Genomic DNA, 25451 nt, shown 5'->3' on the forward strand with positions numbered 1-25451 from the left:
CCATATAGTTAACACACTTATTGCTCTTCAGAAAGACTACTGTGGGACAGAGTTTAACGATGCCACATGATGAATAGGAAGATGGTAACATGGCTCAAGAAGCAGCGGAGAGTCAAGCAGCTTGGGTTCTATTCCAAGCTCTTCCAGACACTATGTGGCATGGGGGAAAATCACTTACGGTCTGTGACTCAGTTTCCCCATCTGTAAAATGGGGATAATACTGTCCTATGTCCCACTGTGATAATCAACTCATTAATAAAAAGAAAAGGAGTACTTGTGGCACCTTAGAGACTAACCAATTTATTTGAGCATAAGCTTTCGTGAGCTACAGCTCACTTCATCTGATGCATACTGTGGAAAGTGTAGAATATCTTTTTATACACACAAAGCATGAAAAAATACCTCCCCCCACCCCACGCTCCTGCTGGTAATAATAGCTTATCTAAAGTGATCACTCTCCTTACAAGTCACCCCACGCTCCTGCTGGTAATAATAGCTTATCTAAAGTGATCACTCTCCTTACAATGTGTACTTGTAAGGAGAGTGATCACTTTAGATAAGCTATTATTACCAGCAGGAGCGTGGGGTGCGGGGAGGTATTTTTTCATGCTTTGTGTGTATAAAAAGATATTCTACACTTTCCACAGTATGCATCAGATGAAGTGAGCTGTAGCTCACGAAAGCTTATGCTCAAATAAATTGATTAGTCTCTAAGGTGCCACAAGTACTCCTTTTCTTTTTGCGAATACAGACTAACATGGCTGTTACTCTGAAACAACTCATTAATGTTTGCCAAATGCTTTGAGGCCCTCTGATGGAAGGCTCTATAGAAGGGCAAGTACTAGAACAACTGGAAGTTTTGAGCTGATTCAGTATCAGCCTTTAACCAAGATTGTTCAGTAATTGGGAACACCTGAGCTCCAAGTCCTTCCAATATCATTATTTATTGTTGGTTTAGTATGAACAATCCACTCACTGTACAAAACACAAAAAGATCAGTCCTGATTTCCAAGTTGCCATTAATTTTAATAGAAGATGTATGTCAAAACCCGACAGATGGCTTTGAATATCTCATCCAATGCCTGCCTAGAAGTTACAGCCTCAGAATATAGGACTGCATTGAACTTGTATGGAATTCTGGACACCAGATCTTTCTCAAAATATCAAAAAAACATAAAAATGAAGTTTGTGATTGCCCAAAAAGGTGCTGCAAAAGGTTATGGAAGATCCAGGTTTTTACCATTCCAGTTCTTGCATTCCCAGACATTCAAGAAGAACATACAAAAAATTCCTATGCAAGAGACAGACATAAAAATAACCCCCACATCCCCACACACAGAGCCGCATGCTTCAATGAGTTCTTTGTTACCTGCTTCCTTATAGTAGAGCTGCGTCTGCCACTGATCAGAAGCCCACAACGGATCATCGGTGGAAGATGGAGAGGAAAGAACACAGGCAAATGTCAAGGTGACCACTGACAACCAAAATACTTGCTTGAAGGGTATTTCAAAAACTGTACTCATTAGTCTTGGTGGGGAAAGGAGCCAGATATGGAAAACAATTTCAATCATCTACACTCTGTCAGTTCACAGCAACTTTGGAAAGACTAAGTAATTTAATATAAAAGCACTGTAATCCTGAAACTGGAACAGGGGAGCAGATTGCCTTGACAAGCCTGTACTTAACCTCTTCCTTCCAACCATATGGAAATTCAGTATATAAACCCCTTCACTCTAAATCAAGTTGGTTATAATTTTCAGAGAGCACCTCTCCAAAGTAGGTCCATTATACTGGATGATTTAAAGCAGGGGTCTCAAACTTGAATCACCAGGAGAGCCACAGGAGAACTTGTACATTGGCCCGAGGGCCACATCACTCCCCCCCCACCCCCGCTGCCCCCCACTCCACCCCCGCCCCCAGTGCAGGAGCGAGTGCAGGGTATGGCAGGGGGCTCAGGGCAGGGGGTTGGGAAGCAGGAGGGAGAGTGGGGTGTGGTAGGGGGTTGGGGTGCAGGCAGGGGGCTCAGGGCAGGGAGTTGGGGTGTGGGGTGCAGGGGGGGTTGGGGTTCCGGCCCGGTGCCGCTTACCTGGACCAGCTCCAGGGTGGCAGGGGCATGTGCCACGGTGGGCCAGGATAGGCTCCCTGCCTGCCCTGGCTCCGGCCCCGTGCCAGTCCGCTCTGGGAAGCGGTGGGCACCCTGTCCCTGTGGCCCTGGGGCGAAGGGGAGCAGAGAACTCCCTGAGCCGTTCTTGCCTGTGCGTACCTCCCCTGAAGCTCCCAGTGGCCTCACTTCCCCGTTCCCGGCCAATGGAAGCTTCAGGGAAGGTACCCACAGGCAAGGGCAGCTCAGGGAGTTCTCTGCTCCCACTCCCCCCCGGGGCTGCAGGGAAGCTGCGCGGGGCCCTCAGCACCACAATGGTGGCAAATCTGCAGGCTGGATGCAAAGCCCTGAGGGGCCGCATCCGGACTGGGGCTGTAGTTTGCCCACCCCTGGCCTGGAGGTAGGCTGGGGACGTGGTGCGCTGCGGAGGGAAAGGGGGGGCAGTGGTGCGCTGGGGAGGGAAAGGGGGGGGGCACGCAGCACAGGGAGCTTGGCAGGCTGCAGGGAAGAACCCCGTGGGCTGCATGTTTGAGTCCCCTGATTTAAAGCCACAGGGAGAGGGGGAGAAAAAAGTAAACTGGTTTCCCTCTGTGCTGTTAATATAAGTATATTAATGTGTTCTTCATAATAACCTCTGATAAAACATAAAAAATTGACACCAAATTAAACCTTTTCCAAACAACAAGATCACTATTACAAATGGCTTCATAATTACTGTTTATGCAGGCGGATAGTAGTGCCTGATCTGAAGGAGGTCTGAACCTGCTCTGCTAAAAGTCCTTCCTTTTATCTTATTTTTGGGGTTTAGAAATTCTTATGTTTCTGTAAAACTAAATCGGGGAGAAGGATAGAGGAAGCCTAATGGATCATTCAGCCCAGCTGCCTGCCAGGAGAGTTAACTGCTGAATTCTAAGTATGTCAATTTTATTGTGTTTAAGAATCACCATTATAGCGTTCATTTTGCAGAAATGATTTTTTATTTTTTTTTAATCAATGAGCTGTAGTGAGAGAAAGCAAGAGAACAGATTTCATCAGCTGTCACAAGCAGTGAGGTATATTTTAGACTATTGGTGACAATGATTCTGATATTTAAAGTTGTTCACAATGAATAATATTTTATTACAGATGTCAGACTCTAATTAGGACCTGTCAGCTCCGCTTCACTGTGAGGAATGGGGAAAATAGAGTAATGATTTCAGATCTGCAGTAATCACCCTCACTTTGTTAAGAAGCCAGCGCACTGCACAATCCCTGTGGCCAACACAGCCCCAAAAAAACATATTCAGAGACACAGATCTGTTACATTTCACAGAAAGCCCCATCAAAATCATTTCCCCCCACCCCTCATGATGAGAGGCTGAGTTTCATATATTTGGTGACTTCAGTGGCACCGTGATTGATACTTGGCCCCCCAGTTACAGCAAAATATTTATTCTTCATGGCCTCTCTCTCTGTGCTGCAATCCAATTCCATGTCAGGCCAGATGAGGTCAGCAGGGCAAGGAGAAGAAAACGCCTCTATGACCATTCTCTTCTCCCCCACCCTCCTATGAAGCAATCACAAGCACTTCAAGATGCTGCTTGGCTTCTTGTCTTCCGCCCCACCCCCGTGGATAAATCCTGAAGAGTCAAGGGCCCCATCTAGGTTAGAAAAACGAGGTGCGTTTAGCAATGTCGTGTAAGTGAACTCGAACACCATTTAGCCTCTAGAGCAGAAAGGCAACGGTGCTTAAAGATGTGTTGCTGAACAGGAAATTTGCAAACCCCACCTCATCTTCCTAATCTACACAGGTCCCGAGCTAGTGACCGACTCCTTTCGTCAGCTGTCTTTTTGGAAGAGGCTCTCTTTGAAACAATGTTTATTTTAGCCATACCTACCTGGCAAGGGAGCAATCAGTCCTCTGACCTGTTAGGGAGACAAATAAAGCAATATAAAGGCTTGCACCAGGGAACAGAAATGGGAAAACGCTTTTGATGGACATGCAGACCTTAATTTGGAAACGGGGGGAGGAGGGGAAGAGGGAGAACAACAACTTTAAGGAGCAACAATGTGGCTGCTTCCCCCAAGAACTGTTGCTATTAAGATCACTAGAGCCCGTCCCCGTTGGCAAGGCTCCTCGGTGGCTGACCAGGAAATGCAGAAACCAGCTTCAGCTGCCTGAGGACTCTTTCTTTGGAAAGCATTGATCTGAAAATTGGTTCCTGTGCACTCTAATTGTTGACTTCCACTGCCAAAAAAACTAGGCTTCTCAACCTCTCCCTCCTCCGCTCCCCCCAAGGGAGCTGGGGTGGGGGGGGAGAGGAGAGAGAGATTATACTTCATGAAACCACTTAGGAAGATTGAAAACATTCTCTGATTTGTTAGCCCACAGGCTCGAAGTGCTAGCATTTAGCTATTTCAGGAGGCAGAGCTTTAATGATATTTTCCGCAGTCATATTTGCTAAATTGTTCCATTAACTTTCATTCGGTTTGCAATTTGGGGACCAAGCTACCATGGCTGCTGATGAGACAGGCAGCATTTTAAAATAGCACAGTAAGGAAAAAAGGAGACACAGTATTTGGCAAGTACCTTTGATAACCCAACATTCCAGGCCAGACCATCAGGTGGTATAAATCAACATTACAGCTATGCTGATTTACACCAGCTAATGATTTGGCTCTCCTTTCCCCTCCAGGTTTTAATGCCTCCCTGATCCTGGATAGAAGAGAGCAAAGGAAAAGGGCTAATTGTTGATTGCTGAGAATCAATAGAACACTTTGTGATCAGCCACTGTCCCCTCCCTGCGTAAAAGCTCATTTAACCAAAATGGTGCATAATTTATAAACAGGTTATTCAGAACCAGAGTTCCCAACCATCTGTCCCACTGCCATCACGGAATACTCATACATATAAATTACACGGCTGAGGCAACATCAAGGGGCTCTTACGTTACAGTGACAAATGTGGACAGTCAGAGACAATTACTTGTCGAAAGGAAGACCTGCTGGTATTTTTATTACCGGAACTTGTCATCTTTAGATTAAGGTAATTTGCAAGAGGAGTGATAAAACGTAAGCTCAAGGAAAAAAGCAAAAGAAAATAGAAACATGTACTCCCCAGTGTCTGGAGAGATGCAGCTACATGTTGCATTTCAGTGGGCAAAACTTCCTGAAGAGTGGCTGACACAATGCGTGAAAAAGGTTTTAGTATACCCACTCCCAGTTAAGTGACATTTTATAAATGGGGCTGGATGCTGAGCACCCAACTCTGTTCATGCCATTGATTTCCTTGCTTTGGATTGGAGGCATAATGCACCTCAGTTTCCTTTGATCTCACAGATAAAAAACAACACACAAAAAACCTGCTGTTAAGTGGCTCTTTCTCACTGTCTGACATGCACCAGATCCCTTCACAAGCTCAGCTCCAAAGAAGTTCAAGCATTGCAAAGCAACCACAAACAGCAGGGGCCTCTAAATCTAGAGAGATACAACCAACACATTAAACATTCCTCTTGCTCCTGCCTTCCGCCCCTCAGCTTGAGATCAGTTCAAGGGGCAGGCAGGCTAAGAGGAAAGAGGTCATGGTATGCAGGGGTCAGCTATGAACCAGGAATGTGATTAGTCACAGGGGCAGGTTGGGTGTCATTTGGAGATGTTTAGAGACAGAGGAAAAATGCGCCAAGGAAACAGTGTTTCTGATTCCCCTTCCCCCTCTTCCTAGGACAGTTGTAGAGACAAGGGAATCTCAATATCCTTTCCTCACTTCCTGCAGGTTTGGGCTGATTAACATGAAGCTTTTTTGGGGAAGGAGAGAGACCGAGAACATATTTTTATCCTGAAAGCCAATACTTCACAACCTGCACACAGTTTAAATGCTCATCCAGAAGATGACTTGTGCACTATAAACTTTGTGGCCTTCAATTCAGACACCTAGCAAAGAGGAGCAGGCCCTGCTATCATGTAAACATAAGGTTCTATGAGTCAAGCCATTTCAGACTAGATATTGAGACTGCCAATCCATCCCCTCCACAAATGCTGGCAGGGGAGGTTTGCATGGAGACATGGATGCACTGCTTGAGGTGTGTGTTTGGCAGCAGCGATGGGTACATTCAATCTTGACTGCTGGTTCGTGCCAAGTAGATGCGGGGGCAACACATTCTGTCTGCACATTCCACGAGTAAAGGTCATGTTCTGCTGTATTAGTCTGGCTTGGATTGAACCTACAGAGGTGAAAAGCAGCTCATCTACCATGCAAGCAACCTTTCTACCACCCTAATGAGGCAATGCTTCTAAGATCAGCAGTAAACAGTAAATCACAAGGTTTACCTCTATTCAGATTATTAATGTAGGGGGGCCCTGAGTGGGCACATGCTTCATTTAAACAAATAGATGAGGCACATTAGTACCTCATTAAGCATTTGCCTTTCACAATTACTCAAGCACCCATATAGTGCTGCACCAAGCAAGCTGGAAAAATAAATTCATAAAACATGAATATGTCCACTTAGCTCTGGTAATCTAGGACAGTTACGCTCAGTCAGCTGACTAATTCGATAACTACGGATGACTGTCTAATGCAGTGACAAGCGGGTCCCAGACTCACTTTCTCCCAGCGTCTTCTGAAGAAGGTCATGCTTGGCCTGGAGCTTAGTGATCAGGTTCCTGCCTTCCAGGTACTCCTTCATTTTCTGTTAGGGTGAAAGAGAAAAACAAGACCATCAATGGGGTGTTTATTTCTCAGATGACAACCTTTGGTCTGCTGGACTCTGCATACAGTTGTGAACTACAGAGTTTTACTGAACTCTAGAGTGAGAAGGATGAAATAAATCTACAGATGTATATCAGAGTCTCAGCCCCTACCCCAGCAATCTGCCATCTCATTTCTCTTGCCCCAGTCTAGATATGGGCTGACTAGCAACTGAATGCTTGGCATTTCTGAGACATCTAGCTGGCTGTCTTACACCCTGCTCTCCAGACAGAGAGGGACCAAAATGCACTTTCATCACGTCACCGACAACTGAATGAATCTATTTTAACAAACTAAAAAGCTGCTACTGTGCTTATTCTCTCACTTAACCTCTCTCACCCCACTTTACTCCTCAGATACTGCATCTGCCTCTATTCTGGATACACAATAAGGAAAGGAAAAAAACCCAAAGATGACATTTGCTCTGCTCATCGAAAGCTAAAATATCACAGACTATTCTCTATTTGTTTCTCTTGAGCTAGTAAGGTTTCCCCAGCTCTTCAGAAGAGATTCATAAACTATTTCATCCCTTATTCTGGGAAACAATATATTTTTCTTCATTGCTAACATGCTGCAAGTGTACAGAGTGCTGTACAGAAGATCAGTGTCAAGTTTGCAGTTGGAACAGGTTAAGCATTTATAATCTTTTGCTCAAATATTAGTGATGAACGCAACCATCGTATAATACACTACAATGTTTCTAAACAACCAACATTTAAAAAAATGGAACCAATACAAAGTGAGGCTCAAGTGAAGCCAATGTCATAGGATGATGAATTATTCCAACTCTTGTCCTCATCTTACTTCATTTCTATCTACTGTCTTTCACTCTAGCTATGTAGTGTCAGCTTTAGATAAGCTCCTTGAAGTACACAGGGTGTCTTAAAGTGCTACGTGCTCTGTTGGTCTTGTGTGGGTCATAATAATGGGCACGCTATAAATATACTTAAAAGGGTGAGAAGAATCATGGAACAAGATACACTTAATAGTATCAAGGGAAAATAAAACTATTTAGGAGCCCGGAAGCACCAAGTTGTGGGTCTGATGACTGTTAGTTTCTAGAGACAAGTCAGTCACAAAGAAGATTGGCATTTGGGTTTTAATTAGTGGCCAAATATCAGGATGCTGCTCCTGAGTCTGAACAACTGGAGTCGGAATTTCATCAAAACTAAGTCTCTTGGGAGATTCGCAGCATTTATGGCTTTGTTGCGGGCTGGTACATCAACAGTTTTGGTCCTGGATGAAAGCAGGAAGCATGGAAGTGAATGGCAAAATAAATAAAAAATTTAAGTGAATCAAACATTTCAGAATCTTCAAAAGAACCTTGTATCAAAGTTTAGTGCTGACTGGAGATTTCCTCCCAGAATCTGTCCAAATCTATTCCAAGCATAGGCTGCTGCTTGCATTCTAATCATTTCTATAATCTATTCTACAGTCTATTTCTATAATGCTGCTTGCACTCTAATCATTTCTATAATCTATTCAGATCTAGACAATTTCACTCAAGTTTGACAGACATCCAGGTTGGGGCTTTGTCTCTGCGTACCTCATATGAAACAGCCAAATGGTATTGCATTTCATGCTCCAGGGAGTTGGGATGGGGAGAGAAGTCTGATTCTGAAAGGTGCTGAGCTCCCACAACTCTGACAGAAGTCAAGGAGAGCTGAATAGGCTCAAAACATTGCAAGATGTGGCCAACAATGGGTAAATCAAAAGTTTAAAGATCCACAAATAAACTTGCTTCCCCAGAGACTTAAGCTTCTTTCTGAAGTATGGACAAAGAGTAAGACTATGTCATTCTTGCTTTACTTATGCATTCACTATCTCCTGGCATCTTTTGACATCATTATAATGAATGCCCAATAGAATCTGGATTTTCATTGTTATTCAGGCCAAAAGCCAAATGCAGGAGTTTTCCTTTGTCCAATCATTTTATTATAGTATTAATTATGATTATTATTGTGAGGTGGGGCGAGGGGAGTTGGATCACAGGCTTTTTACATTTCAATTTACAGCAAGGAACTAAGCTGTATATTTGAAGAAAAAAATAGAGTGAATTCAAAATTTTCCACCAGGATTACTAGTTTGCTTCCCCCTCCCCTTATCCCACATCTTAAAGAACAACTGTACGTTTTGTTCTGTGAAGAGATACCAGATTGGCAGCCCTACATACTGAACTCCTGTTTTTCCATGGACCAAGTACACAAAGGACAACGGCAAGTCAACGTTTGTTCACACTGGCCTGTCAAGATGCCGTTCCCCTCAGGGAGGGACCACCTCTAGGTGAAAGGGCCATTCAGCCTCCATGACCCCTTTGCTTCTTGGGCGCTAGGCTGAGAGAGACAACAAGAGGGCTAATCCATTGTGCGGGGTGGTTTGCATGTCCACTAGGAGCTGAAATGAAAGCACCTAAGAGCCACAGATTTTTAACTACCATCTTTCCGGGTGAGAGCAGAACCAGTGACATGGCTGTGGTATATTCTCTCCCACTACCAATCCATTAAGCCAGCCATTCCCCCACAGCTGAAGTGACAGTTCTATTCCTTCCAGTTACGCAGAACACTGGAAATGTGTACAAATTTTTTGGCATGTGGACCACAAAGAAAAATCAACAAATCAAGCAGATGTTTTAATGCCATAATATAAAACTGAAGCGTGTAAGGAAGTTTCATCTTTGTTCTTGTGACACAGTGCTTCAGTTACTGTCTCATGGTTTATGAACCACCTTGATGGAACTGCACTATTATATTTCTTGGCTGCAACTCTTGGCATATTGACGAAGAATGTAAAAGGATGCCATTTGTGGGAAGGTACAGATAATATTCAAGAATCACTGACTCCTAATGGCAAAATTGATAAATATCCTCATTAGACACAATTCTGCTTTAACATGCAATTTTCTTCTCGTTATCCTATTTATTATTCAGCTAGGGATATTAAATACCAAGGTGGATAAGCAACACGGATGGTTATTTGCATGAAAATAGGATCTGTGTTTTTCTGAAGTTCTATCTGGTCTTCTGCTTATTCCCTACTTAACGCCAGGCTCTTAAACATCTGATATCAGCAGTCTTCATACCAGCTAATTATGATACTACCATCACGTTACATCATTAAATCAGCAGTACAAGTTCATGACTTTCTAATAGACAAACACTGTTTGCATGAGTATCTCCAGTTACCAAACACACACCGCACAAAACACTGGTCAAAGGGATTGAGAAACTCCTGAAAATCAACAATATAAGAAACCCTCTAACTAATGGATTTTAAGAAACATCTCCCTTGAGACATCAGCATAACTTGAAAAAAAAAGAGACTTAAAAATAATGAGAAATTGAAAACCAAAATGAAGATTCAGTCTGTCTGTAAAGTCAGTGCACCTCACCCTGAGATGAGGAAGAACAAGATGCCAAAGCATTCCTTGGCTAGGCTGTGCAGTGATCAGAGAAACCTTTTGTTGCAGTGGATGTATTGTTTCTTGACTTTAGCAAAGCTTTTGACACGGTCTCCCACAGTATTCTTGTCAGCAAGTTAAGGAAGTATGGGCTGGATGAATGCACTATAGGGTGGGTAGAAAGCTGGCTAGATTGTCGGGCTCAACGGGTAGTGATCAATGGCTCCATGTCTAGTTGGCAGCCGGTGTCAAGTGGAGTGCCCCAGGGGTCAGTCCTGGGGCCGGTTTTGTTCAATATCTTCATAAATGATCTGGAGGATGGTGTGGATTGCACTCTCAGCAAATTTGCGGACGATACTAAACTGGGAGGAGTGGTAGATACGCTGGAGGGCAGGGATAGGATACAGAAGGACCTAGACAAATTGGAGGATTGGGCCAAAAGAAATCTGATGAGGTTCAGTAAGGATAAGTGCAGGGTCCTGCACTTAGGACGGAAGAATCCAATGCACCGCTACAGACTAGGGACCGAATGGCTAGGCAGCAGTTCTGCGGAAAAGGACCTAGGGGTGACAGTGGACGAGAAGCTGGATATGAGTCAGCAGTGTGCCCTTGTTGCCAAGAAGGCCAATGGCATTTTGGGATGTATAAGTAGGGGCATAGCGAGCAGATCGAGGGACGTGATCGTCCCCCTCTATTCGACATTGGTGAGGCCTCATCTGGAGTACTGTGTCCAGTTTTGGGCCCCACACTACAAGAAGGATGTGGATAAATTGGAGAGAGTCCAGCGAAGGGCAACAAAAATGATTAGGGGTCTAGAACACATGACTTATGAGGAGAGGCTGAGGGAGCTGGGATTGTTTAGCCTGCAGAAGAGAAGAATGAGGGGGGATTTGATAGCTGCTTTCAACTACCTGAAAGGGGGTTCCAAAGAGGATGGCTCTAGACTGTTCTCAATGGTAGCAGATGACAGAACGAGGAGTAATGGTCTCAAGTTGCAGTGGGGGAGGTTTAGATTGGATATTAGGAAAAACTTTTTCACTAAGAGGGTGGTGAAACACTGGAATGCGTTGCCTAGGGAGGTGGTGGAATCTCCTTCCTTGGAAGTTTTTAAGGTCAGGCTTGACAAAGCCCTGGCTGGGATGATTTAACTGGGAATTGGTCCTGCTTCGAGCAGGGGGTTGGACTAGATGACCTTCAGGGGTCCCTTCCAACCCTGATATTCTATGATTCTATGACTGGTCATAGGTCAGTGGTTTACTTCCTGCTGTCAGTCAAGATCCCATTAAAACAAATAACCATTTGATAATGAGGTACAAGATTCCCCTCCTGGATCCCATTTGACCATGAATCCTTGGGCCTGAGGGGCTGCACATAGACTCTCAGACTTTAAGGCCAGAAGGGACTATCACAGTCTATGTATTTATACACACACCACATATATCTGAAGTACATGAAATGAGAGGAGATGGACATTTTAAGGTACAGAACAGACCCATGTGTATTTTGGTTCTCCCTCTCCTCTAACAGTGCTGCATCCACCATGGCTTTGTCCTAGTTCTCATTGCACTTGTAATAGATCCATAACCTCTGGCTAAGTTCCTGAAGTCCTCAAATGATGAGTTAAAGACTCAAGTTACAAAGAATCCACCATTTACACTAGTTTAAACCTCAAGTGACCCGTGCCCCATGCTGTGGAGAAGGCTAAAAAAAACCAGTCTCTCTGCCAATGTGCCCGGGGAGAAAATTCCTTCGTGACCCCAAATAAGGCAGTCAGTAGACCTAAGCATTTCGACAAGACCCAACAGCCCGACACCAGAGAAAGAATTCTCCGTAGTAACTCAGAGCCCTCCCCACCTAGTGTCCCATCATTGGCCACTGAGGATATTTGCTACTGCTTATTAGCATTAACCAACTGCAGGATGGAAGACCGGTTCACAGTTAACACCATGCATGATTTCAATGATTATGTATTAGAATTACATGAGAAAAATCCCCTCTCCCCTTCGGGGTGCTCCATTATGCTACAGAACCTTCTCCCAAAATACCATTTTTGTATGCCCTTATTGGAACGTCATATTCACTGGAGACATGCCACAGGGCAGCTCTGGCAGAAATCCAAGAGAGAGGAGGGGAAGGAAGGTGGACCACTCACAGGTAGCAACTGTATTGGATTTGTTTTTTAAATAGCCTTGCAATCTACTCAGAGAGCACCTACCCCAGACTGTTACCTGTGACAGGCCACAAGCTGAAAGACCAGCTTTAAAAACAGCCATACTATCTAAGGCATGCAATCAAAGCAGAGCTGAAGGTGGCCTGTACTTGATGGCTATTTCTGTAAAACCCAAGGTGCCCTGTATGCGACACTGGAGGTACCATCTCATGAAGGAAACAAAGCTCATCTCCTGGCCAGCTGAGGTCATGAAACTAACTTATGAGTAAACGAGGTGGGGTTTAGCTCCAGCCTCATGGCTAAAGCAGAATTTCAACAATGCTACCTGAAAATTTCCCCTTGCAATTTCACACATCACTATTGAGGATAGAAAGTGATGAATGTCACATACTACCCTAAATTTGCATGATGCAATTCTGAACTGCCAAGTTTTATTTCAGAAGTGGCCACACTTCCGAGGAGAGAAAAGAGATTCCTGTCTATAGAGCTTATCAAACACTCAGGGTTCCAGACAAATACCATTATGCGTTTCTCTGACCTTTTTTCTGGTCTCTCAGGCTGTGAGGGGTCTCTGTGAGTTACATTAGGAACACTAAAAAGAAAAGGAGTACTTCTGGCACCTTAAGAACACTGAGCCCAATGCAAAGTTCATCCTATTGCTGCTACAAGGAAAACAATGGTTCCTACTGACTACTGGTATTTCATATCCTCTTCATACTACAATAAATCCAACCTTCCGGAGCCTGCCACCTCCCAGGAGGACACACAAAGTAAAAAGGACGTCCATTTAAAATCAAAACTGCAGGTTTTTCTTGATGAATAATGAAGATCCAGCAGCATTCTGTTTCAAACTTAATACAAACACCAAAAACAAACACCACTAAAGTATTTCTGAATGCCACATTATTTAATTTCTGGCCTGGATTTAATCTAAGTACAATCAGACACAAGAGGACAAAGACAGACGGGCAGTCAATACAATTTCCATATTGCAAAGACCTCAGAAAGGAGGATATGATAACTAGTGACGGTATATGCATTGCAATGGCTGTCTGCCCCACATCCACGCACCTTTAATACCCTCCCCCAACCTGAACCCGTTTAAATTCCTCCAGCAGGAAGCAGCTGTCAGGTGAAATGCATAATAGAGCGAAGTGTCAACTAGAGTACATCTTCCTTTCGAGACTATATGGAAATAGTTTCTGTCCCATATCCTTGCTCCATCTCAAATCTGGGCAGAGCCGTGTTATTTTTTTATTTTTATTTTTTAAAAACAACATCAAAGTGGATGCAATCAGGACAATGAGCGATGTTCCCAGAATGCAATGAGTAAATCAGAGCACCTCACCACTGTGCTAATGGTAGTGATTAAAAGGGAAAGAGTTGTACATTGACAGAAGCAGCATGACATTTCCGTAAAATTAATTATCGATGAAATTATAAATACTCATGTCATGAGATTTGTCAAATTTTATTAAATTCATTTCTGTAGAGCACTTCGAAGAGAGCAAGCGTTGTAGTGTTGCTTAATATTATTTTTAAAACTATTTTAACTATAAAGCCAAAATTATTCCCCATTTTACAGATGGGAATGCCAAGTCATTCTCCTTCCTTCCTTCCTATCCTTTGCAAACTAAATTTAAACTCGTTTTTCTGAATGCAATCCCTCTTACATATTGGACCTACCACCACAGTATATGAATGCTGAAAAGTTCAAAAGCAAACAGCATGGTATGTAAATACTGATTTGGAACCAAGGGTTATGTTGATACTTAAAGTTGTTTCTTGTTATCTTCCAATGAGCTTCTGTGCATGTGTGTGTGTGTGTGTATGTTTACGTGCGTGTGCACACAGACAGACACACAGTGTATGTGTATATATCACATTTGATCTGCAATACAGAAGCGTATGAAATGAGAGGAGATGGTGTCTTTCCTTTACACGGGTCTGTTCTGTACCTTAAAAGGTCTGTGTATTTTGGTTCTCTCTCTCTCTCCTAACAATACTGCATTTACCATGGCTTTGTCCTAGTTCTCATTAATGCTCATCAGCTCATTTCTATGTATAAGGAAACAACTCATCTTTACAGATTCAAAGTCTGGAATTCTTAAGGATATTTATAAGTCGGTCTGATAAAAAAACACAATAATAAAGTATCTCATTTGACTGTTTACAGGGTCCTTCATACATCAGCCTCATTCAGTTCCGAGTTATTTTATCATGGTTGCATATGACATGATAAATAGCACCTTCATTTCTCGGAGACAGCTCTACAATCCTTGTGGGACAACACTGGTCTGGCTACATGGGAGCAGGATATTAACTCTGAGAAATGGAAAAGTCCCGTGTACAGATAAAATCATAGTAAACTAACCCTATGTGCAAGTGCATATTTGCACATACAGCATCTGCTCTCTCTAGAGGGAATACCTGAAATTCAATTTAAGATACAATTTTTCTCGTCCCATAATCACAAGCAGGCTAGTCAATTGCTTCTTAATTGTATCAATTCACCTGCCCACTTTTTGCCAACTTCCAGTTTCATTTTAGAAGAATACTTTTAAATTTAATGCATTATTTTTAAGCATTTTGAGTGCTTGTCTGAGGGATGATAGGTTTATCGGAGAGTTTACTACCAGACAAGACCTGACAAAAACCAGCCTGTCAGCCAATGTAATTTGCACAGAACTTTGCAGTTTTAATAAGCAACACCATTCTCATAAGAGGACTAGGAAAGCTTTAAATATAGCAATTGGCTCTCAAAAGGGGTCAGAGTAATGAATTTTACAAGGTTGGTTTTCATCTGCTTTTTGGAAGAATAGATTTTGACAATATTAAATGATGCAGCAGCTCAACATACGTGATCACAACTCAGGGGAAAAAAAACATGCTGGTCTGAAACGTAGTAAATCTAGAAGGAACTTGGAATTTTTACTCTGAGTGACCTACGTTTTCCCTCAAGACCAAATCTGTGAACATACTTGGGTAGATTCCCTTCACAATTTTAAGCTCTGTCCCTTCAGCTCCACTGTAGGCAGATATGAGAGAGAGACCAGATTTTACCCACCTGGACATATTATAATCCAAACGCTAAATTCTGTTCAGTAGACAAAGTACTTAGATTTAAAAAAAAAAAAAAAGAAAGACATTAAAAACAAATTGTGAAATTTTGCTTTTAAACTAACAAACCCAGCCCTGGCTGCAACAAGAATAAACCAGGAACTTTTTGGAAGACCAACATTAAAAACAGGGATGTACTCCAATTTTCCCTTCTCATGACTCTACAGTAGATCGTTTTATTAGGAACAGTGCCAAGTCCCTGATTATGGATCTAATGCCCTGATCCTGCAACTGCAGCATGCAGGCCTTCCATGACCCTGTGGGCCTCCATTGGGTGCTCTCTGTCCACCTGCTACTGGACTGGAGCCTACAGTACATTGGTTCCCAAACTGGGGGGCATGAAGAAATTCCAAGGGGGGCACGAGGCTGCCCGGCCCTTGAGCTCCCGGCCGGGGGAGGCTCGTCCCCAACCCCTCCCCTTCCTGTCCACCCTCCCCCGCAGCCACGCCGCCACACAAGCAGCACACCTTGTGCCCACCCACCTCCCAGGCTTTCCAATAAGCCAGTCCTGCCGCTCTGAGAGGCCTGGTAAGGGGGCGGGGAGCGGAGGAGTTGGATAAGGGGCAGGAGGTCCCCGGGCGGGTGGCAGTAAGGGGACAGGGAGCGGTTGGATGGGGCAGAGGTTCGGGGGGGGAGGACCATCAGGAGATGGGGTGGGGGTTGGATAGGCGTGGGAGTCCCAGGGGGCCTGTCAGGGGGTGGAGGGGTGGATAGGTGTCGGGGCACTCAGGAGACGAGGAGCGGGGGGGGCTGGATAGGGGGTGGAGGGTCCTGAGAGGGGGTGGTCAGAAGACAAGGGGGGGGATTGGATTATTGTAAAGGAGAGGTGGGGGGCATGAGGGTTTCTCGAAAATTAAAAAGGGGGCATGATGCTGAAAAGTTTGGGAACCACTGCTACAGTATGATGCTGGCATTGAGTAAAGAGTACAGCTGAGCCACAGTGGCATTTTCTGTATTAGTACCCAGTAAAACAAAGTTATACTGGGGGAAGGCACAAGTATAGCTAAACTCGTTACGCTTGTGATATCAAATTTAAAAATTAAAATACTGTCCCTTTAAGTTCTTTCAAACTAAGACTAACCCAGGGCTCTCTGTTCCATTTTAATTTCCTCTATGACATGTAATCCTGGTAATTAGCAGATCTCTTAGTTTCAGGAAGAGCTATCAAACATTTCTAAGAAGTGGATTCAAATGGCTTCCTCTAAAAATTAAAGTTGTCCCTGGAGATTAAACAGGAAAACTCAGGAGAACAAGAACACAGTCATGGGTGTCTATAAGGGGGCAATGAATGCAGCAGCAGCTCAAATGTTCCTGATAGCTTCTTGTCATCGTGAACACCTTGCAAGTCAGATCCCTTACCGTGAAGTAGAACTGCTCGGTCTCCTGCTGATTGGCCCGTCTCTTGGCAATGCTTGGCTTGCTCATGAAAGTTTCAGAGACTGTGGATTTGACAGATTCCATGGAGTTGCTGTACTGGAAGCAGTCAGAGACATCAAAGTCCTCAATTGTGACTATGTCTTGGATTGTCTGCAGTGTGGCTTCCATAGTTTTCTTCACCTGCCTCAGCAAAAGGACAAAAAGGCGTTAAAATAAAAATAAATAAAAGATGAGAAGCAGCAGGTGAAAAAACAGGGGATTAGTGTCCCAGAACATTTTATTAATAAACTGTTATGACTGCCTTTGAGTCCTATGGGCCGTAACCACAGTACAAGCTCTGCTAATTAACAGAGCACAGTCCACGTAAACAACCGGCTAGCAGCAAAATAAATCTGCACTGCTGTATGCTGTACAAACCATGCAGTAAGGAAAGTATTATTCCAGTGTCCTAGAGCGGGGGAAAGAGGGGAATCTACCCAAATAGCAAAGTGACATGTTGGGAGGGAAATGGTGCAATGCTCATAATCATTTTATTCCCGACACTAAATCTACCGGGCTTCAAAACAAAAACACTGCATTAAAATAAGACCTCCCTGCAATTTGCTAAGTCTATTACTGAAGGTGTCTTCCTTGCTTGGGGCTATCAAGGGACCGCACAAACAGGATGATAAATTCCAGGGGGGTTAGAGGTGTGCACTGGATGCCTGGGGAGCCCCTCAGAATAATGCCATTCATTTAATCCTTTCAGGTCAAGAGACTGCGAAGGATACTAGACCTTGATGGGATGAACGCTTGGGGTTAGTAAGGGAGGGAAGGAGAAGGGAAGAGGCGGAGCATCTCTCTGTGCCGATACGATTTAAAGGCTGCTTTCCCCCTCTCTCCTTTTCCAAAGAGATCCACCTTATCTTCAAAAACCCAGTGTTTGATTCACCCCGCCTTGCACTTTGCACTGTCATCTACATCTGTGCACAGTGAGCAAACAGACCTCAGGCTGTGAAGGAGTAGGTGCCAACGTGTAGCCACCCATCTTGGCAAGAGCCAAATTGCTATTTACAACAGGTACCAAAACCCACCCTTCTGCACAGGCACAACAAATTTAACCAATTCACTGCAAACACCCCGCAGTAAGGACTGAAAGAATCTCACTCTGCCTCCGTTTTTTCATACAAACCCTTTTCCCATCTGCAGGCATTTAAGCATCATTGTCTGAAATAACCGACAATGGAAGGAGAAAAGATATACTTCATGTAGAGAATCCGACATTAAGGTATGTGACTTATTGATCACAAGCACTGCAACCTGATGTGTGTGTTCTTCCACAGTGAAATCATCTTAGTAACATTACTTAATCCCTGTCCACCCCTCGCCATCTGTACCCAAATGGAACAGGAGATGGACCTGAATATCAGAAAGTAATACCTGACTACAGTTTCTAGTTTTTTTAAGTAACTGAAAATAGTTATTTCAAGTATCAGCATTTCTCTTTCTTAAGAGGATAGTATCAATATTACACACAAAAATCTAATATCTGCCATGTAAACAATTTATTCTCTAGTATTTTATTGTTTAGATTGCAACCTTAAAATAATACAAATTAAAAAACCCACTAATGCATAAGTACAGATGTGCAATCGTATTTGTCCGTTTTTAATCTATGCACAGATTTGAAACACATTTGTAAAGGCTTCTGTGGCCAGACAAACAAACAAGGGATTGAGACTTGAAAAACAAAAACCAATGTGTCTATATTTGTAGAAAAGAGCTAAAACATTCTCCAGTATAGACTAGCATCTCTTTTGTTTCACAGGGGAGAAATATTCCAGTACCTGCCAGCAATTAGTAAAACTAGGCTGAATACAAAGCAACATGTTGAACAGTAGCTGTAAGTAATAAATTTGTAGTATTGGTTGGTTTTATAAACCATGAGAAGAAAGAACTGTATTAAATCAGATTCTATTGTTTATATGAGAGCTAAACACTCAAGTGAAACAAAAATTAGGACTTGCCTGAGGTTTATTATTTTTAAGACAAGAGAGATCATTGATCTTTGCTTCCTGAGAGGTGGCCACGCCTAGCGATTCAGATTGGGAAAAAGGATAACACTGGATTTGTCTAAGAAATTTCTGCCCCATGCAAAGCTGCTGGGAAGGAAAGTCAGGGGTACAGACTAAGACCCCGAAGCTTCCACATCTGCCCTCCTTCCACATCTTCCTACACAGGTCAGCGCAAACAGGCTTATTGAGATGGGGTATTCCCTTGTCCCTGGGCTGTGTGAAGATTCTAATACTGCAAAGGCTGCAAGCGTTTTTTTGGTCTGTTTGTTAGCTCACCTCTTCGTTTTCAATCTTGAGCGTAGATAATCTAGACTGCAGCTGCTGGCATCTCTGCACCAACTCACTCTGGACTGGCTGCTGGGCACACAGCTGTGACACCTGCAAAAAAGAAGCCCCCTTGATAGAGTCACAGTGCATTCAATACCCAAGAAAATCATAATTATTGTGTTAGGGTATTAAACAAACAAACCAATGACAGTGATAGTTTTAGTGCTTGAGAAGTCTCTGAACTTAAGCCAAAACAAATCAAAGCTAAGCCCCATGTTTTACTGAATTACAACCCCCTGCCCCTAAAGTCAAACAAAATAGAAGAGGAAAAAAAAGACAAGGAAGAATTGAGTAAGAGAAACAAGAGTCACTTTCAATGAGTTAATCCTGAAACATCTGACTTGCACTAGAGACCACAGGCAGAACAGAACCCAATGACTTCAATGTGATTTAATGACCTCAATGTGATTTATGTCATTTTATGGCAGGGAAACATTTGGTCTAACAAGTCAAGTACTTTGTGAAGGGAAAAAGCAAGCTTGGCTTGTCCACTTGGGCTATCTATTATTCCCCATGGCTACAGGAAGGATTACACCTGTTTGCTATGTGACAGCAAGGCAAGCACCTTTTTACATACTAAACACTGGGCTCTCAGTACTGGTGAGAATGCTCACGTTTCGCAGCACACAGTAGCTGTGCTCTGTGGTAAGAACAAACTGCCAATATCATGGCAGAAAGCTACAATCTGTTAAGGCTCAAGTTGCCAACCAAGCTACACACATGTATAAAAAGTAAATCTCATGCATACAAGAACCACCCCAACAATCCTAGGAGAGCAATACAAACCTTCCTACAGACATAACACAGACACAGTCAAGTCTTATGACTAGGGATATGTTGAGGGGGATGAAGATGTGGGACCGAGTTGGATGGGTGGGGAGCAGTCCTTTTTGCTATCCTAAAGACACTAATCTGTGTATGAGTATGGGATAAAAAGGCCACTTTCCAACTCAGGGTTTTCACATGTTCCCTGCTGTCCATTCCATCACTTAAGAAGAAAGACAGCCGTAAGCTGCGTCTGAATGTCTAGGAATGAAAGAGCACGCTGGCCATCAGGGAGCACCTCTCTAGCCTTTCCTCATGTTTGCTAGGATAATGTAGACATCCAGCCAACTGACCTAAGTCCCATTCAGATTTGTGAGCTGGCTTCAGTCTGGCTCCTAAACATGGCTCCCAGATACACAGACACAATGGATAAAGCTGTCAAGCAATACATTTTCGTTTCCAAAAATGAAAATCCTTTGACTACCTTGTGTCACCATAAAATGTGTGAAGCACCACAAACCACTTGTGCTCCAGGACTACACAGTCAAATGCCTCATAAAACTGCATATTAAATTGCTTGTCTTTCTGTTTTAATTCAGGCAGTGGCAGGGCTCTAGGAATCAGTTTAGATAGCAAAGGTTAATTTCTCCGAATACTGGCTTCTTTCTGCAGTGTAGATTTTCTTCCAGTTAGCTCCTCTAATAAAAAGAGGCTATATATAAATGTACAGTATTCCTCCACTGGAGTGTTAGCAAGCAAGAGCTCTGCAATTCAGTCTTAGGAATGGGGTGTCAGAGGGGAGAGAAAGTGATCGAGTTGATATTTCAAGTTGATCTCTCTGCCCTCTCTTGTTGCACCCTCCACAAATCTATGCAACTGGAAAGCACCAATTTACTCATCAGGGCTTGACTATGCTAGGCCGCAGCTCTAGGTGGACACAGGATGCTGGCATGGCACATGAAATGAGTGCCAACAAATGGAAGTGAAGTTTTATCATAGGGCAAGACTGGGGGTAAGGTGGATTCAGAAAGTGCTTCAAGTGATGTTCACTGGACAGAAGTTATTTAGGATGTCCCTATTACAAAACACAAGAGACAAGAACAGAAAGTACTGCTCCTTTTAAAAGAGTTAGCGCTTCTGACTTTTGCATAGGATGCTCTGGCACCACTCTCTCTAATACATGATAGCTGATCTGATGACTTTGGTGGGAGCTATATGCTGTGGCAGATTTAGGACTGATCTGAAAAAAACAAACCCCACAACCTAAAACAAACTCATTCACCTGGCGAGCAGAGGCTGGGTGATGTCTGGAGACAACATGCCTTGTTTGACCTATGCTGCCCGTATCTTTTAACCCATGCTACCTATCCACCAGATCAGCAAGGACTCTGACTCAGAACAGTGGTGTGTCTGTGCAAACAGCTGAGGGCAATGTGGCTGCAGAAGCAGAGCTAGGCTCTGTATGGGATGATTAAATCCTTCAGATGTTTCTTCAGTCTTCTAATTTGAGTGTCCTTGTCTCAGCAGTCTCCTTGACACGCTTGGTAAATTTTACCAAGTCTGGATACGCAGAAAATGCATGAATGGAAAGGGAACAATGGTGTTGCTCCATCTTTAGGACCACAGCTATTTGGGTGTTTTCATCTTCAGTTGGTTTCTTACTCAAAATGAGTCAATTGCAGTCTACAGAAATCTATGCCACAGCTTATATTTTCCTACTGCATCCCTTTTCCAAGGCCTCCCCCTCAACTCCCAGGTGGGAATCAAACAGGTGGCCTTTTTGAAAAGGCTGCCGTAAGTGCAGTCTATGGATAGCTGAAGAAGCTGCTTATGGAAGTCGCATTGTCCCCATCTCATCCTGTGTAGCAGTTTTCCCTCCCATCTACATATAGGACTCCACAGAGAGGTTGCAGTCCTTGTCACTTACCTACCTAGCCAACACTGTCCTGTAAAAATACAGTCTCAAGGCCATTCTTCCACACTTGAACTCCAGCCCAGTGACCCACCCACAGTACACATTCCTGAGCTCCAAACAGCAGGGAAGTTGTGGTTGACTATAGATCTAATCCTTTCAATGTAACTCAGCAGGATAGAGATTTCTGTGCATGTTTACAGAGCTGGAGCAGAGGCAGATAAACTGACCATGTCACCCATGTGGGGCTGAAACTCAAACTTCATGGGTGGGCAGAAGACGTTGTTGTACATCTCCATGAGGCGTTGCTTGTCACAGTTGGCATCCAAGTTCTCCACTGCATTCTCAATGGCATCCAGGCCCTCGTGCTTTGACTGTTCCAAGTTCAGCTCTGCAGACAGGAATGTCCTGAGAGCTCTGTTGAGGCTGGCATGGTATCCCAGGTCACAGCACTGCTGGAAAACAGACACCATGCCATGTGAATAAAAAGGCTAAAACTAAATGGTCCCTGGGTAGGGACAAGCATAGCAGATAGCAAATCATGGGTACTAAGTGGTACTCTTATGATGGACACTTATCTCACACCCAAAGCAGAGGTCTTGACCACTGATACACAATGGATCGTGAGATCTCTGAGAAAGAGGAGGGCTGTTAAACACAAGATAGTCAATAAATTCCAACTCGGGTATTACAAACTGCCTCCCTAACATCCCCCTACAGTTTCAACTGGATACATTAGCCCTCATCGACTCTCCTAAATTGTGATGGAGTGTCGCTGTGTGCTGTTAAGAAATGGAGGATTTCAATAGTGGATTCATATATATCCCTTACCTAGGTCACAGAGCCAAGTGGCTGCTACTGGAAGCAGTCTGAAATCCTTGGACAAAAGGCACTCTATGCAAGTATTCTAACCCTACTGAGCACTATTTTTCACATTGATCTTGGAGGAGCGATAGGCTGGTGTCAGCTGAGCATCCAGACAACTGATCAGGACACACATTACAACTGCTACTTTCAGGGGCTCATCTTAATATGCTTTCCACAGAGGTATTCCTAACAGTACCAGGAAGCCCAGTTTTCACAGATAGAGTATGTCCAAATTTTGCATTTAGCTGCTCAAATCAATACCTGGGCAAATAAGAGGGTAACACCACATCTAAGTGCCACCTGGCTCAGAGGACCAATTCGTCGCATTTCTGGCCATCATAAGCTTACCCTGGGTAACTATGAGACAAAGGCCAAATGACTTCTGCTGTGCTAGAAGGGGAACAGTGCCCCTCAAAATGCATGGCTGGGATGGTTTCATTGCTACGGTGAGACAAAGTGAACAAAAACTTCAGATTAAAAAAGTCATAGTCAAGCATTTACTGGATATTACTAACATTAGCATGACATCACTGAAAGCCAATCAGGCAGCCTCATCTGCACCCAGCTTCCACAGCCAACTCCTAATATTTCAAAAGGAAGAGACTCTCTTTCCATTACTTGATCAGAAAGCCTGAATTTTACAGATATCTAATAAATAGAGCTAGAGAAATGTCCATCTTCCAGGAACCGCAAGCGAGATTAAATATGCGAGGATAATATCCAAAAAGCAAGAGCCCATCTGCTTGATTGCTATGCTGCTCTGTAAGCAAAAAATCACAGCATCTCCTCCTCCTCCATCATTTGGGTCTCATCATTGTCCTATTGTAAGTAAATGCCTTCAAAAAGAGAAAAAGACACCCAGACCCTGCCCCTCCCCTGCTTTTTACAAGACTTCTGCCACAGAATGCTACTACATGCCCGGGTATTGTGCCAATGGACTGTAGCAGGTGTGGAGCTCTTGTAAAGGAACAGCAGTCGCTGGCTTAACTGGAGACAGAATTAAAGGACATTAAATTCAATCAGGAAGAACAAAAACCCCAAGAACGAAAACAAAAGCTGGTGGATGGAGAATTTGCACGTGCAGGGGAACACTCTCTGGTAAAGAGCCATTCAAGCTATTGCTGCTCTTCAGGCACATTAAAATTCCATGTCCCGTGCAGCAAAATTTGAGAGATGTCAGATTCAGTTGGACCAACAGTCCCATGAGGAGGATCTGCTCAGACTGTTTACAGAGACTGATGCTCATTTTGCTTAAAATGTGGGTCAATCTACCGCAGAACCTAGACACGCTGACAAGTTCATCTCCAGTGTTGGTGCCCGTTTTTCAAATTACACCGAGGTACATATGCATTTAAGAGGAGGGCTGAGCTTATGTCAAAAGGATTCATTCATGACATTGGAGAGTGAAATAAGGTTTAATATTTCATAGCCCACCTCCAGGAGAAACCAGGAAGATTAGATTAAGACAGCAACTTCTTTCAGCTTTTCTTTACAGAAGCTAGTGGCAGAGAACATTTTCAGCCCTCTCTGTCACTAACATTTTAAAGCGTCCAGCATATCATATTTATAAGTGTGTCAGTCTCACTGGCCTTTTCTGGGTTATATAAATGTTTGATGGAAGCATTCTCCAAGGAAATCAATTTTTTATAAGAATTTAATGATAGCTCATCCAAATTCATTTCTCAGCACAACAGCTGATTAACCCTTTGCCAGCAAGTAGCCTTTAAACAAACCCAGAATACAAAGTCGAGGAAAATAACTCTCAAGATCAGCTTCTCCATTAGTGTAATAATTTCATTAACATAAGGATCTGCCTCAGTCACCAGAGTCGGGAAACAGAATCACTGACCAATGTCTGGGACAACACACTCTTCTTAACTCACCACTATTTCCATTGAGGATATTGTAGGTGTTTCAGGGTTGGTTTTCAAATCCTGTGTGTATTTAAATTAGACCCTCAATTACACCTCAACAGGGCTTAAACCTACCAATGGCAAAGTGTCTTATTAACAGTTGCAGTTTACAAAAAGTCATTGTTAGACTGGGAGTACTTAGCTCTATTTCCAGCTTTGTCACTGATTCACTGCATGAACCATCAAGTCCCTTCACCTGTGTGACTGTTTCCCTCTCTGAAAAAATGGAGCTGATAGTGCTTAGCCAGTCCTTGTAATGCATTTGGGGGGATCTACAGATAAATGCTCTATACGCACTTAAGTATGCACTTTGCACAGTTAATCAAGCGGCTAAAGGGTTAACTATGTCACTGTGCATGAACATGGCCTGAGCTGTAGCCATGTGACCTACTATGTTTATCAAGGAATGGTAAAAAAATTAAGCACTGCTGAAACTTTTGTTCCTCCTGGCATCTGCGTATAGTCTGGAGACAGCTGTGCCAGCAGAGCAGCCAGAGCACTTTTAGTGAGACAAATCCTGCCGGCTAAACTCCTAGAAACTCCTTGGGATCTCCTTGGTGGTTAAAGAAGAGATAAGGATTTATCAAGGAAATGTAAGTGGGTTCTGTGTGATTTTTCAAGACACATACCTCATTGGAAGCATATTAAGAACTGGCAGTTTGTTGGCCGAGTGCTTTACAGAAATTTGTTATGAACTAGAACTGGAAGTTTCAAAAGCAATT

General features: G+C 43.4%; 1 protein-coding gene across 4 annotated transcripts in view; it reads right to left on the minus strand.

Annotated features, from left to right (window-relative positions):
* SRGAP2 (SLIT-ROBO Rho GTPase activating protein 2) overlaps positions 1-25451 on the minus strand; it is a 207340-nt gene that overhangs the window by 37996 nt on the left and 143893 nt on the right. For all 4 annotated transcript variants that reach the window (XM_077839100.1, XM_077839103.1, XM_077839102.1 and 1 more), the window contains 6 exons: positions 22180-22404; positions 19222-19323; positions 16874-17071; positions 6684-6768; positions 3979-4006; positions 1370-1400 (listed from right to left, as the gene is read on the minus strand). In XM_077839100.1, the coding sequence (XP_077695226.1) occupies positions 1370-1400; positions 3979-4006; positions 6684-6768; positions 16874-17071; positions 19222-19323; positions 22180-22404 (669 nt within the window). The remainder of the gene's footprint in view (positions 1-1369; positions 1401-3978; positions 4007-6683; positions 6769-16873; positions 17072-19221; positions 19324-22179; positions 22405-25451) is intronic.

This window comes from Eretmochelys imbricata, chromosome 21, assembly GCF_965152235.1.
Source record: "Eretmochelys imbricata isolate rEreImb1 chromosome 21, rEreImb1.hap1, whole genome shotgun sequence".
Classification (NCBI taxonomy): Eukaryota; Metazoa; Chordata; order Testudines; family Cheloniidae; genus Eretmochelys; species Eretmochelys imbricata.